The sequence below is a fragment of the Chaetodon trifascialis genome, chromosome 3, assembly GCF_039877785.1.
Source record: "Chaetodon trifascialis isolate fChaTrf1 chromosome 3, fChaTrf1.hap1, whole genome shotgun sequence".
NCBI classification, from domain to species: domain Eukaryota; kingdom Metazoa; phylum Chordata; class Actinopteri; order Chaetodontiformes; family Chaetodontidae; genus Chaetodon; species Chaetodon trifascialis.
Window position 1 is genome coordinate 4,144,605 of NC_092058.1, and position 15,094 is coordinate 4,159,698.

The 15,094-nt window shown below is 44.4% G+C and overlaps 1 protein-coding gene across 12 annotated transcripts in view; it reads right to left on the reverse strand.

Annotated features, from left to right (window-relative positions):
• Positions 1 to 15,094, reverse strand: part of ptprt (protein tyrosine phosphatase receptor type T) — a 320,800-nt gene that overhangs the window by 119,143 nt on the left and 186,563 nt on the right. For 6 of the 12 annotated variants that reach the window (XM_070992894.1, XM_070992864.1, XM_070992887.1 and 3 more), the window contains exons 14-16: positions 12,571 to 12,847; positions 3,669 to 3,705; positions 856 to 912 (exon numbers count right to left, since the gene is read on the reverse strand). In XM_070992894.1, the coding sequence (XP_070848995.1) occupies positions 856 to 912; positions 3,669 to 3,705; positions 12,571 to 12,847 (371 nt within the window). The remainder of the gene's footprint in view (positions 1 to 855; positions 913 to 3,668; positions 3,706 to 12,570; positions 12,848 to 15,094) is intronic. The other 6 variants (XM_070992933.1, XM_070992915.1, XM_070992925.1 and 3 more) reach the window with 2 other exon arrangements.

A 15,094-nucleotide genomic window follows, 5' to 3' on the forward strand; every position in this document is an offset into this window, starting at 1 on the left:
CACTGCTAAGTCTGTGAGTGTCACATACAGTTGAGCTACAGTACGTTCCACACCTGACACTCACAGCGAATGCCAGCGGATTATCGTAAATGAAAGCGTGATGCAATGAGCTGCAGGGCGGGCACTGTGTTTGAGGGAAGTGGTGCAAGATGGCGTTCAGTAGATCTGAGTTTGGTTTAGGGCCTGACTCAAACCAAACAGCTTTAAAATCAGTCCACCACATAAACGACTAATTCTCTGTGCTCTGCAAGGTTTGGGAACATCAGCACAATCGTGATAGAGGCTATGAAATGGTTTAAACTGGGCTAACCCTTTCATCGTGTCCAATCTGCTTTGTCAAATCACTCCCTAAAGGAATGATCAGCACACATGCAAGAATGAAAACGTATTTACAGTAAATAGCTTATGTATTGTAGCTTGAATTGGCTTTTTATCTGGCAGAGAGAAGACATGTAGCTCTCATTCAGTCTCCTGTGACTGACAAACAAAGTGTAATGTCGGCTTACTGTCCCAAAACTCTGCACATGAAGGCAGCGTGGCTCCACTGCTTGTGCTGGTGTGTGTTTGTGTGTGTATGTGGATGCAAGACAGAGGAAGAGGAGGCTCAAACACAGCAAGCGACACTCGAAGCGGAGCAGACATGCAAACAAATGCAGTAAGATGGCGTTGAGAAGGAGAGACGAAAACCAGAGAGCAAAAAACGGAGAGAACTCAAGAAACAGAGGGAGGAGGAAAAGGAGGGGAGGGCAGGGGACGACCGAAATGAAACAGGGTTCGTGTTGTGTTTATGGTTTTACTGTGATGAAAAAAGATAACATAGGGAAGAAAATACTCTGCCTATGAAGCAATAATCACCTTCGCTTGGGATGACTAGAATGTACGGCGTTGTTATTTGTCCCCTACCTATTACCACTAAGGCCAAGGGCCGCACGTCCCCGCCGGAAAGCATGAGAAAGAGAGGGAAGAGAGAAAACAAACAACAACAAAAAAAGAAAAGAAAGAAGAAAAAAGTCTAAGAAAAAAAGACGTATAGTTTTCTTTATCCATTTCATCGTGGTTTAGATCGTTTCAATTGCACAATCTGTCTTAGAGGAGAGAAATTGCAGTGGTGAGAGATAGCACTCGAACATTAAGATCAGAAGGACAACTAGCACTCAAGATGGGTGTGACTGGTCGTATCGCCAGGACGTAAGTGTCAGCGAGCATCCTGATTGGCCCGTTAGCAGGTGTGTGGCTGGTGAGGATGTGTGTTACCAAAGAGTGAGGGAGTGGATGCAGATGCGGTGCTGGGGGTTAACATTTGAGCCTGCTGAGTGTCAGTTTGACGGGTTAATAAAAATAAAGGGAGGAGGAAATGGAAGAGAAAAGAAATGAGGTGATGGTTGAAAGAAAAAAATTAGGAACTTTGTGGCGTGGCAACGTTTGTGCAAAAACACACATCTCGGCTCCAGGTTCTGCTGCAAAGGTTTAGTTCAGCCAGAGACAAAATCAGATCAGTTCATACTTTGATCAAGGCTAACAAGCAATCATATGCCGGCAGTGTGGCTACACGTCGAGGCAGCGAGGTGACGCAAACTGGTTTTATCAGCTTTAAACACTGAATGGCCTGCATGGGTGCTAGTCACCTGTGGGCCAAGAAAGAGGTTTAATTTAAGTATTTCTAATCTATATTTCTCAGAGGCAGACTGTAGAAATAACCTCACTGGTTAATTTCAACATCAGTTTAAGCCAAAGAACCAAGTTTTCAGATAGTATTTGAGGCAATATTGGTAAGGGTCTGTTATTAGTGTCACCCTATGCTAAAGCTAACGTCCTTATATCTGTGCAACACATCCTGTACTGTGCAATAACCCAAAGACGCTGTATTTTTTGTCAATATGTATCTTTATACTCTTACTCTAGCATTCTGTAGTGGATTTTATTTAGTATCTTTTTTATTGTCTATTTGTTCCACTTGCTCTATTTTTTACTCTCCTTTTTTATTCTGATGCTTCAACAAGTTTTCCTGCTGTGGGATAAATAAAGTCTTATCTAGGCTTATCTTATCTTATCTTATCTTATCTTATCTTATCTTATCTTATCTTATCTTATCATGGGTAAACAGTGGGCCCTATTGATTAAATTGTATGTCACCATAACAACACTGTTTGATGCTGCTTTGCCAGATTATAATCTGTACTGAAACAGGCCTTACATATACTAATCTGAGTACAAACGCAGATTAAGAATGGCGGTAAAAGGTTTATCGGGTCTTTAGGACCACATCCTTGAATTGGCACTACTTCTACCTTATCTCCTCAGCTGAAGGCTCGTAGGACGTTCACTGCTTTGTACCTGGAGAGTCATCCCAGATAAAAATGAACAGATTGTGCTTTTTGGTCAGTGGCAAACGTGCTAGGTGTTTCCTGAATGAAGACATGGTTCGTAGGCTCTCTCCGCTGAATTACACTCTGCCTCTGAGGCACGCTCGTATGACTAAACCTTTATTTTGCCTCAATCATTGCCTGTGGGTTCATACTCTAACCAAAAAGCACAGCAGCTAATTTCACTGATTAGAACAGACTAGTGGCATTAATCACTGAAATCAGCTGCAGCAGTGAGTGGATAGCAGGTATCGCAAATAAATTAGTCATAGGCATTTGCAAAATTAGCCATCTGCATTGCCTCAGAGCGCTGCCCACATATCAAAAACTTCGAAAAAGCACTTTTTATGTTTGTTTTGGGAACACTGATGAATCTACATTTTGATAAAAGTTAGCATTTTGTTCTATGAAAGACAGCCACAAAGTTAAAAGCATGTCTTTTCCCAAGCACACACACATGCAGACAGACAGACAGAGAGCTGCGTCTACACACTGTAGACCTCCACCCACAGCACTTTCCACTCAAAAAAAAAAACACAGCCTGGAAATGGAGAGAACAAGAAAAAAGAATGATATAAAAGAGAAAAATGCGCACAAATGAGCAATAAATGCTTGATGCAGACGAGAAATAATAAGAGAGCGAGAGAGACAGAGAACAGAGAAAGGAGATGTGGAAAAATCAAATCAATGTTTGATGCACATGAAAAAAGAAAAAAGAGACGAGGTGAGAAAAATCAATAGCAAGCTGAAAAGCTTTCAAAGCACATTGCCTGGCACACAAATGGGTGTATTTGCCGGAGATGAGCAGCAAATAAAGATGGGAGACATGGGGAAAGCAAAACAGAATAGGATGAAATGGGTTCTGGGGCTAACGCTTTAGCCTCCATCCATCGGGTTTAATGAAGGCGGTCAATCGGTATGTAATGGCCCTGATGTTCCACTTTATACACTGATGAACAACATGGATGCGGTATGAAATGGAAAAAGAGAGAGCGGGTTAGAGGAAAAGAGGGAGAATGTGGGACAGAACAGGGCGATAAAAGAGAAAGATTGGGAGAGAAGAGGTGTGGAGAGAGAATGCTATGCAACAAAATCATGCAGGATAACGTGGTCAGGATGTGGGGCTGCCTGGGCTAAAGGTTGTGGGTTCACCTGGTCCAATACAGTTTATGTGTAAGCGTGTGTGTTCACCTCATCTAACGCTGTAACGCTACTCTAGGGGGTCATGTGATCACACTATCTTTAAAATGAAGAAGTCAAAAATGAAAATATCATATTGTCTTATCAATGGAAGGGTGCTCATACCTTTGTTAGCCAGGCGGACACAGTTAATTTTGGTTTCCTGTGGAGAGGACACAAAGACAGACAGACAGACTGTTTAGGTAACTTGTGGTAAACTTTAAAACAAATCCTTCAAATTGAATCACATGTCTGGGAGAGGTTAGTCCCTGAGTGGGATGTTTCAAGTCAGCAGGGTCGGCCATCTTTGACAGAAGGGGCACAAATGCAGGACCATGGTTCCTCCACGACGGCCATCAGTTTTAGCTCTTTTTAGCACTTAGCTTGTGTTGTATCATGTAGATACTGTAGCTTATCCACTAATATGAATATGTCGCTTGTTTTACGTCAACAGGTGCCTTTTTTCTAGGCTGTCTTGAGCAGAGACCATTTTTAAAACTCTTTGTGGTGCATTCAGATGCATTGACATTCAGAAACTCAAAGCATCACACCAACAGTGTGAGGAATCAAATCGCAAGACAAACAGTAAAGAAACGCTGTAAAAAGGATTATGTAAATCTCTTCAATTAGAAAGGCTGTTCAGTATGCAAGTCTCTGATGACCGAGTGTCCTTGAATGCAACAGTGACCATTTTCAAAACAGGCCATGCTCGCAACTGCCATACCACATGGCGACAATTTTTATAAATTCAGTTCAGTTCAGAAAATAAATAAAGTAAATGATCAAATAAAGGTTCAATGTGTTGTTCATAAATAGGTTTCCTAGAAAAGGGAGCCAGGAACCCAAACAAGCATTTAATGCCTGAATTTTACCAAACTTCAACTGTAACCTGAAATATTTCTCAGTAAGCTTTATTTTGAAAGTCTTACAGGATGTTGCACATTTGTAATCGCTAACTTGACTGCGGAATGAGAACTTTCACACCTTGGCGAGGCAAAGCGCGACGATGACACGGTGGACCGATGCGCCTGTTACACGCTGCGGCGTGACACCAGGTTGAAGACGTGGATTAAAGACACACAGCAAATCCACACACACACATGAACACACCACGATGCTATAAGTCTGTACAGATGATCAATAAGATCATGAGACCATGTCATTAGATTCTTATTACGTCCTGTTTTGTCCTGCTGACCAGTGTGATTAATCTCAAAGCAGACACATGCACAAACTCACGAACATCAGGATCAATAAGCTATTGTGCTGGCTGCTGATTAGACTCTTCATCATCACTTCATACGCCGTCATAATTGAAGCATGGAAACACACACACACACACACACACACACACACACACACACACACACACACACACTGCACACCTTCATTCAGGGGGAAGCACACATGTACATACTGTCTGCAGCCATTCATAGAAAGCATAAAGGGACACGGACACACACAGACACACACAGACACACACACACACACACACTTACTTTACCCTTCTCCACATTAGTTTCTCCCCCCCTTCCTTCATCATCCTCACTTTATTTAGTTGTTTATTTTAGTGTTACATTCGATGATTCTGTAATAAACATAAAGTAAATTAAAGGCCCTTCCAAACCTGACCTGCTTGTTTTAATAATTAATCCTCTCGTTAATCTTACAGACATCCACGCCCGGCCATCGTCTGACTCTTCTGTCCCACTGTTGCTCTTCCTGTTGCACTTCCTGTCTGTTCCTCACACTTTACGTCGCCGCGGTTCCACCGTTCCTGTCACTCTCTCTCTGTTGTGCTGTCACCATCTGAGGAGGCGTGCGCTTTCCTTTATTCCCGCTCTTTTCATTCCTTCACTGCTCCCGTCTTTTCCTCTTTTCTCCCCTCCATAATGTGCTGTCAGCAGTAAGTACATGCATCTAACCCACTTGTCATACAGAGATTGGCCCCCTTCACATGTTGGCCCATTTGTCTTCATCACAGACGATTACGGCAGCAGCTGCCGACACTGATGCCCGTCACTTTAGCATTTGAACAAAATCACTCCCAAGGTAATGCTTGTGTACATTCATTTTCCTCTAAATTTGGGGTTTTCAGGTCAATTTAACGTTGATTTTTTTTCTGAAACATGGAATAAAAAAAGAGAAGCTGCTGAAATCCTCTGCAGGTCGATTTACAAAAAAGCAGTTTTCAGTGGTGAAGGGGAAGTTATCAATCCTGCAGCATCTTACGCACAACATTTCAACTTCTTACTGCCTTGAAAAGCCAAAAATATCAGTAAAAGTCCATTTTCATTACCTTGTGTTTTACTGATAACTGAGTTGACTCTCATACACCTCAGTGTATGGCAGGAGACACTGGGACTAAATGAAAGACTCTTGTTGCACCACAGCGACCTAAAAAAAACCTCATCTCATCACATTTTGTGTGCGTGACTCAAGATACTGAAAATACGACGTCTCAAGTTTCAGATGAAATGCTGATGAATGTTAGCGGACGACGGATGGTGTGAGCCTCTCAGCTGGAGCTCTACACAAGACTAAACACACCTGCTTCTGCTGCACCTGTGCAGTCTGTCTGTCTGTCTGTCTGAATGACTGAACGAGAGACTGAATATCTGTGTGCTTTGTCTTTCATTGATTGCTGTGCATGAAGGCTTAATTTGATCGTAGACACCCGCAAGAAACTGAATGAAAGCACGATATTAAACCTAAAATTTAAACAGGAAGTTAAATGACCATATCGGACAGTTTGCCTTCATGAGCGCACGTGTTGGTACGTGCAATGAAAATCCACTGAGATAAGTGTCACACAAGGCCTCAGCAGCGACAGATGTCTGAAATTTCTACATCTTAAGAGCAGAGCATCCCCTCCTAAGCGGAGTGTGTATCCTACAAATAGCCACCACAGGAATATATCAGGGCACTGGTGACTTGTGTTGTCTAGAAATTGGCCTTATCGTGCCCGTTTGCCGTGCATTCAGAGGCCGGCTGCTCCGGATTCACAGTCACCGCGAGTAGGAGCGCCGCCTCGTCTTCGCTCATGCTAATGCGCTAAACCTCAGGAGGTTACAAGAAGTAAAGTTAATAAATGTAAGGCCAATTTATTGGCCTGCTTCTGTCCTGAAAGGCTGGGGGGGGGGGGTTGTTTATGGTGGAGACACTGGAGACACAGTGTGTGTGTTTCTGTGTGTGTAGTAGTTAACTTTGTCTCGCCTGACAAGAATACTAAGTGTGTTTAGGAGATGCAGCTGCTGTGTGGGTGAGCGCTCTCGCTTTCTCTCTCACCACCGAACATTTGGCTGGGTCACTGTTCTGACTGACGGGCACGATTTCCAACCATGCGTGTTTTCCGTCTGACTTCTGGATACCGTGATTGGCTGTCAGGGTTCCTAAGCAACCCAGGGTAGTCGGGGTAACAACTTTTTTTTTTCCAGCAACTCTTTCACGCTCTTTTTTTACTATCTCGTCTGCTTGTTTCTCAACAACTTCGGCTTTGCTAACGGCTCTTTCCTGTACAAAAACTCTCCTGACACGCACACACACATAGAAACACGCGCGCACACACACATAAAGCTGTAAAAGCTTCATATACCTGTTCCACACACACACATTTCAGTACAGCCGATGGCTTTAGCTAATGCTAACGTCACATGAGCATAAATGTGTGTGCACAGATTCCTACACACACCTGCTCACAAGCCAAAGGCAAGCAGATGTGTGTGTGTGTTCTGTCACACAGGGAGACACACACACACAGAATAAAAGTGCATTTAAGGATTTTCGAGTCAGCTGAGTGCATCTTGATTGACATCAACTGTCAGTTGGTAAAATCTCTCTCCTCCAAAATCTGCACTCTGAGGCTCGCTTTCTGGGGCATGTGTGTGTGTGTGTGTGTGTGTGTGTGTGTGTGTGTGTGTGTGTGTGTGTGTGTGTGTGTGACAGAGAATGACGTTGATTGTCAGAGTACCTTGGCCAACCCCTGAGGCTTTTTACTTGTCAGGTGAGGTGTCTGGCTGCATTTTTCACAGCACAGGAGGGCATGTTTTTCCATGTGTGCCACCGTTTCCTTTTGTTTCGTGACATTTCTCACCCTATTTCTCCTTGTCTCCCTCCTCCTCCTCCTCCTTTGTGTTTCTCCTCTAACAATTCCACCTCTCCTCTCTATTTTGTGTCTGTTTTGTGGCTTCATCGCCTGTCCCTGTCCTCCTCTGTCCTCTTAAGAATGGATTTTATCTATTTAACTGATGTGCTTATCCACGTCGGGGGAGAAAGACGTCGGTCAGTGTAATGTCTGTCACATGTTTGTGTGTTTTGGTTTGATGGGAAAGCCTCTCGGCCGCACGGTGAAACAGCAGGTAGCACGCATACAACAAGATGGTCGCCGGTTCGATCCCCGGGTTGGGCGGGGTCTTTCTGAGTGAAGTTTGCATGTTCTTCCCGTGCATGCGTGGGTTCTCTCTGGGCACTCCGGCTTCCTCCCACAGACCAAAAACATGCTCATTAGGTTAACTGTTGACTCTAAGTTGTGAGTGTTTGTTTGTATATGTTGCCCTGCGATCGGCTGGCGACCGGTTCAGGGTGTACCCTGCCTCTCGCCCGTTGACAGCTGGGATAGGCTCCAGCCCCCCCGCAACCCTGAAATGGGATAGTTGGGTACAGACAGTGGATGGATGGATGGATGGGAAAGCCTCTCTTTCTTCTATCTGTACCTCCCCTTGAAATGCCTTTCCTCCATCTTTCGAAACTCATCCTTTGCTTTTCTCATGCATCATACTCTCCCTTTCATTTCCCGGTTTGTGCATCTTTTGGGACATTGCCTCTTCGGGACACTACAGCATTCGAGACAAGAGCAGACTGACGGAGGCTGAAAGCGTGTTGACGCTTGAACTTGGCTGCAAGAATTTGCTGTCCATCGTTTGAGTCTGGCACAAAGTCATCACTCCAGTTCATGCCAAAGGTGACGGCTGGCATAGAGATCAGGACGAACCAGACAAGTTCTTTCACATCAAACTGTTGAAACTACTCCCCTGGACCCGGCTTTGACGTAATGAAACTGAAAGAGCTCTCTCCAAAGTGTAGCCACAAAGCTGGTGGCACACTGTTGTCTAAATGTCCTTACATGCTAGCCTTAGATTCCCCTTCACTGGAACTTCCCAGACAACACATATGTTTGTTTGGAGGACTTGATGAAACGTCACAGCGGTTTGTCGAGCTTCTCTCACCCCGTCATCCTTCCTTTGTTGGCTTTCTTTCACTCCGCAAACCATGCCCTCCATTTCTCTCTCTCTCTGCTCTCCCACTATTTCTCTTTAGCCCTGCCGGCCTCCATCTTTGCCTCCAGGATTATATCTTCTTTAATGTCTCTTTCACTCTTTTTAGACCTTTATTCCCCGTCCCTCGATCGCTCCTCATCCCAAAGTCCCCGATCACTCTTGCTCTTACTTCTCTTACTTACAGCCGCAGGCCCTTAATTCTCGTCTGTGTGTGTGTTTTCCTTTAATGTGGGTGGTGTGTGTGTGTGTGAGTGAGTGTGCTTGTGCATGTTATGTGCGTGTGTGTGCGTCACATCACACGACATCGAGGGAGAAATCAAGATTGCCGTCGGTGAGCAGTTTTAATGTGCGGAGCGTCGACTAATTGGCACAATGATGGGAGATGAGAGACTGGCATCGGACTGATGTCACCCCAGAGGGGGGTGGGGTGGGGGAAGAGAGAGAGAGAGAGAGAGAGAGAGAGAGAGAGAGAAAGAGAGAGAGAGAGGTGTGATAGGAAAAACAGAGATAGGAAGACATGGAGGGCAAGTGAAACAGGTGATAATGAAACGAAACAAGAAGAGGTGACATGGAGGGGTGAAAGAAAGAAGAGAAAGAAAAGCAAGAGGGTGAGATAGGAGGAGAAGAGAATGATGGAGAAGAAAGACAAAAAGAGAGGAGGAGGAGGAAAGAATAGATAAAAGAAAATAGACAAGGTGGGAGGTTAAGAGAGACTGCAAATCGAAAGTTTGCATAGAAAGAAGGTGGAGATAACAGAGAAAGACAAAGAAGGGAAAGAGCAAAGAGATGAAAGAAGCATGTGATGAGTGGATGAAGAGAAGGAAGGAGGGAGGAGAGAGAGAGGGCAGGAGGGTTAAATGTGAGCAGAGGAGGGGGCAAAGAAACAGAGGAAGACAGAACGAAGGGAAAATGGACAGAAAGCAGAAAAGAGGATGTGCGACATGGAAAAATGAGGCAGTGAGCAGTGAAGAGATGGAGAGTGGGTGGACTGAGAGAACAATTTCCTCTAAATGTTCTCAAGAGAGAAAGTGACAGAAAATGAAAGGGAAAGAGGGAGGAGAGACGTCCTCCTTGACGGACAGGTGGAGCTCAGAGGGAGAAAAAAACGAGAGGATTATCCAGACAGGCAGAGAATGAGAAGCAGACTTTCATCCATGAGATCAAACTGCAACAAACCAGCCAAGTCCTCTAAAATGTAAATGAGGAGCTTCTTTCCAATATGAGACATCCGCCGCCTGAGAGAGGAAAAAAAAAACAGTGACACCTACTCTCACAAAATGAGTGACAGCAAAGAAATTAAACAAATTACCGGACTTGGTGAGAGCTGCAGATAACTTGAGTCCTTGATTGACAAAATATCTCTTTCACATATGTTTACCTCAGCAGGAGGTAACAGAGATTTGGAGAATCAATTATTCAAATAGTGACATTCGTCTTTGTGCAGAGGTGCAGCTCGGCGGTCTATTCAGAGTCAAATGACAACTGTCCACGGAGGATTCACGGGCCAGTTTCCTTCCTCTGCAGCCAGTGCAGCTTTCCAGAGATTAAAAAAGAACCGATGCGAGACCCTTATTGTCCCTTTGTGTGAGAGGAGACACGTCCTTCAGCCAGACCGGCCGGGTTCAAGCTGCCGTCGACAAACATTCGCCCTGCCAACCAGTCCGCCAGGAAAGTCTACTCGCTCCAGGGCAGCTGTTGTGTACCTGACCCCGACCACTGATTTCCCCAGGAAGCGAGCAGGAAAAGACACGGCGAGGAGGATCAGAGCGTCCTCGGCGGAGAAATGATGGCACTGCTCTTTTGTTCATGCCTCACTTAGTCAGACTAATGTTGTGTTTCTCTTTGGGGAGAGAAAACTTTCACACCAGAAATCGCAGTTTGCATCCAAACTCCTTCGAACAGTCTTCATCGGTTCCTTTAGAGCTTGACAATAAATTTTCCTTAATTAAGTCGTTAAACTCGCCTGAATCGTCGCTTGTGAGGCGGCTGAAAACCAAAACCAAACTACTTCCGAGCCAAATTCGATCAGAGAGGCTCAGATGTGGTAGAATGACCTGATGTGGGATTCTTTTATTTTGTCACGCAGAGTTAAAAATAAATGATGTTATATTTGAAGGTTATCCTCCAAAGATTAGCGCAGCGTGCTGTAAATGTTTGCCCTGATTAACGTTTAACTGAACTTTGATGTTGTTTCACATCACAAACCTCTTATTAATGCTGCTGATATCATTACATCTGTGCAACTGTATCTCATGCAATATTACATACTTTTACTGTGCTTAAAGTATTTTTGCTGCGTTATTTATTTTTTACTGTGCAGTAGTACAGAGACGCTTTATTTCATTATTCATATTTCACTCGTGTGCAGTTCAAAAGCCTCCGTGAAACCGAGCCATTCCTCACAAAGCGATATTTTTCTGGTCTTTTGTTTGTAATGTAAATAGCCGCGATAGTTGATTTTATCTTTTTTTTTATTGTCTATTTGTTCTTTTTCTGCCTCTTTTCCCATTGTGGGATCAATAAAGTCTTAACTTATCTTATCATCTTGTCCTGTCTTGTGCTGTTAATATCTTTTCTTAAATGTTACACACAGAAACAAAGCAGGACGTTGGTGCAGATCTTAACGTCTCCCAAAGGAGAAAATAAACCTGGGACTGGGAGGTTGGAAGACAATGATTATTTCATGAATCTGTTCGTCTTTGGGATGGCTGACTTGCAGGAAAAAACATATTTAATGAGAGAAATTCATGATTTCTATGAACACGTGTCCATTCTTTATGCCTGACTTCCTTATCAAATCATCTGGGTCACGCCGGCTGCCGCCAGCCTCCCCTCCAGCGCCCCCACAACGCTCCAATCCATGACCCAAACAACCCTCACACTGATTGGATTGACTGAGATCCAATCAAATAAGGAATTCTGATGTGAGCGGATTTAGGGTCTGCACACACACGCTTTTAAACGCACCCGCCCTCACGCACGCACGTTCAATCATGCGAGAGCTCACACCCGCTCGTGCACCGTCTCTCCGTGTGGGTGCATTGTGGGAAATCTGCCTTCTGGAGGAGGATATTACATCACGGCGTCAGCCAGCTTGCCCGGCCCCGCTCGCCAAACCGAGTTACCGTGGTTACCGCAGTGGAAAATTAAAACAACCCTCACAGGGGTTCACAGCATTATGGAAATTCAACAGCCAGGATCAAGTTGTGAATGAGTTATGAGGAGGGGGGGGGGGGGGGGGCGGGCGGGGCGTTGGTGCATCTGTGGGCGGTACAGTCGGCAGGTGGGGGAGGCAAATGCACAGATGCATTCTGGGAGTGAAGAGTCTCTTCTTCCTTTTTCTGATAAGAAGCGACAGAGCGGGCTGGGGCCTTGAGAGGGGTCTTCAAAATCCCTCTTGGACGAAGATGCTGCTTTTCTTTTAATCTGCTCTAAAGGGTCAAATGTTGCTGGCAGGTTTTCCGTCCGTTTCAAAGAGTTTTAGAGAGTTTTAAAGCCTCTGTGTGTCAGCTTTTAAGGTGATTGTAGTATTAGCATGACGACATATGCTTGAGACATTCCTGGTAAATCTGCCACAGCGTGTTTCTCGATATCACAACGTTTGGTACAAAAACTCAGAAATCGTCAAATTCTGCACAAACAGGCAGTTTGTTTCCACTTCTTTGACGTGTGTCAAAGATAAGCTAATGAAAAATCATTTCCAGAAGTAGCTGGAAACATTCCTCCTGCTATCAGAAACGCCTGACACTCACCCCATTGGCTCTGCTCATGGCCTGGTAGTAGATGCTGTAGCTCTTGGCCGGCGACAGCGGAGGATTCCAGAAACCGCCGTAGCTCTTGTTGTCTCCCACCGTGAACGGCTGCACGACTGTGAGGCTGGACGGGGGCAGCTCGGCGGCAATGTAGTAGGGCGAGTCCAAGATGGAGGCGTTGCGGAAGCTGACGGGGGCGGAGAAACACTCGGGGGCTTCGGAGGCGGCGCGGCGGGTCTTGGACTTGCGCTCCTCCTTCACGACAAGCTGGTAGGAGCTGGGAAGACAAATAAAGACACACTGATACCTGCTTTCGTGTGCTGTTCACCATCAGCGCTGCTTTTGAGGCCAAAGAAGAGAAACTAAACTCTTACAAAAGCTGCATTTTTACATCCGATCCAGCCTAATTCTGACAATTGCACTTATCCCCATTAGCACCCAACATTGAAAATGTTTCCAGAATGTTTTATGTCCATTTTGGAAATTAAAGCATTAGCAGAAGAGGATTCTCAGGAAAATGTCTTCTATCCTTCACAAAGGAAGAGAATTTGTTCCAAGGGTCACTTTCTTTTTCCAAATGGAAGAGATACTTTGGAGGCAAACTTCAGCGAACTTACGAAAGTAGCTGGCAGATCTTTTCTTGTGCTGACTCAGCAGAAAAGTATGCATTAAGGTAAGAGATTGTGCGTGTGTGCGTGCATCTGCATGGCTGTATGCGCTCTAGCAGGTGCATCTGTGTGTTCCAAGTACACTGAGGTGTGTTTATATACTTAAGACTACTTCATGCGTGCGTGTGTGTGTGTGTGTGTGTGGGGGGGGGCGTTGCATGTGTGTGCGTGTGTTTCCATTCTGCTCTGAGAGGCTTCATGAATGGCTGAGGGCTCCTTTAGCGGTCAGGACAAACGCAGCGGCCCTCCGCAATTACCTCCGTCCTCCACGCCAAGAACTCACTTCACAATTATACGCAATTAGGGAAATGTATGTTTCTGTGAAGGGGTCCGTGGCCAATTATCCCCAGCTCCCGTTTGGCAGCTTTCATAAAAGATAATTGCTGATGACCAAAGATGAGTCTCTCTCTCTCTCTCTCTCTCTCTCTCTCTCTCTCTCTCTCTCTCTCTCTCTCTCTCTCTCTCTCTCTGCTGTTCCTGTCTTTCTGGTGAAATATCTGTTTCGAACTAATGGCTTTCAGAGCCGCACCAGGGATGAAGCAAAGGCCTAGTACAAGGGGCCATTAGGGAATTCTGTGTGTGTGTGTGTGTGTGTGTGTGTGTGTGTGTGTGTGTGTGTGTGTGTGTGTGTGTGTGTGTGTGTGTGTGTGTGTGTGTGTGTGTGTGTGTGTGTGTGTTGTTTCAGGTGTTTCTATGGACTGAAGTGCTGATGTACTGTCCCTTCGTGAGGAAGACTTAAAGAGTTAAACACTGAAAAACATCTTGGCAAATGAAAACAGTGGAGATATTGTGGATTTTTCTGAAAAGTGGAGAGATTTAAAAAAAAAAAAAAAATCAGCTGATTCTTTAAGGGGCTGAACGCACGTACTGATGCACCTGGCCGTGCACGCTCGTGTGTTTGTTTGTGTGGGTCTCATTATGGTAAACATTCCTCATCTAAGATCCTGAACTTGAGACGCTCTGATCTCCTCAGAGTAAATAAAAACATAAGCATGCACATTAACCGACAAACGCCGCGTACATCTGCTGGCAGGTACAACATGTAATACTTGCACAATACACACAAAATATGCAAATATGCAAAGGGGCTTATCTGGGCTTGATAAACACATCAAGATGCTCGTGATTGGAGCGTAGCCTAATTCAAAATGAGATATATTTGCCATATGTGGGTGATAAACGCCGAGATATGGTTTGGGATTTACAGAAATTAACGCTAAACCACTGACCCACGCTCACATTTCACAAGTCCATTTCCCCAAGTCCAAATTGAAGTGATATATATTCTCCACACACACTTGTCGAAGCCGTATTTCCCTGAAGGCGACCGTGGAATAATGTTCTCTCCTACACCAATTAAATGGATGAGATCACATGTTCAAAGTGAACTTTTAATTAAAAAACATGCTGGCTGAAAAAATGAGGAAAAGGAAAAGGAATAAATTAGCTGTGTGTCCATTTTAAAACAAAACCAGTGAGCGCAGTGGACTGAAGACTGGAAGCTGAGCGAGTCACGTGTTTGTCCTCCTTCGACCCTCCTTTTTTAATTTTACTTCCTATAAAGACAGAAATATTCACGACTGACGGATGATCATTAACACCACTTTAGGAAAAGGTTTTGACTGTAAAACGTGTCAAAATGTGAGAGTTCATAGCTGCATAGTATTAGCTTTCTAATGCAACCTTAAAAAACATGATTATTGATGTTTTTTTATCAAATATTGAAAACAAAAACCACAAGTGAAGCACACACACCTGATATTGTGATTTTATCTTCGTCTTATTAACCATGATTGCATGTTTTTTTGTGCATTATGTGAAAAATGCCAATCCTTGTCCTTAAAAATGTTTTTTTT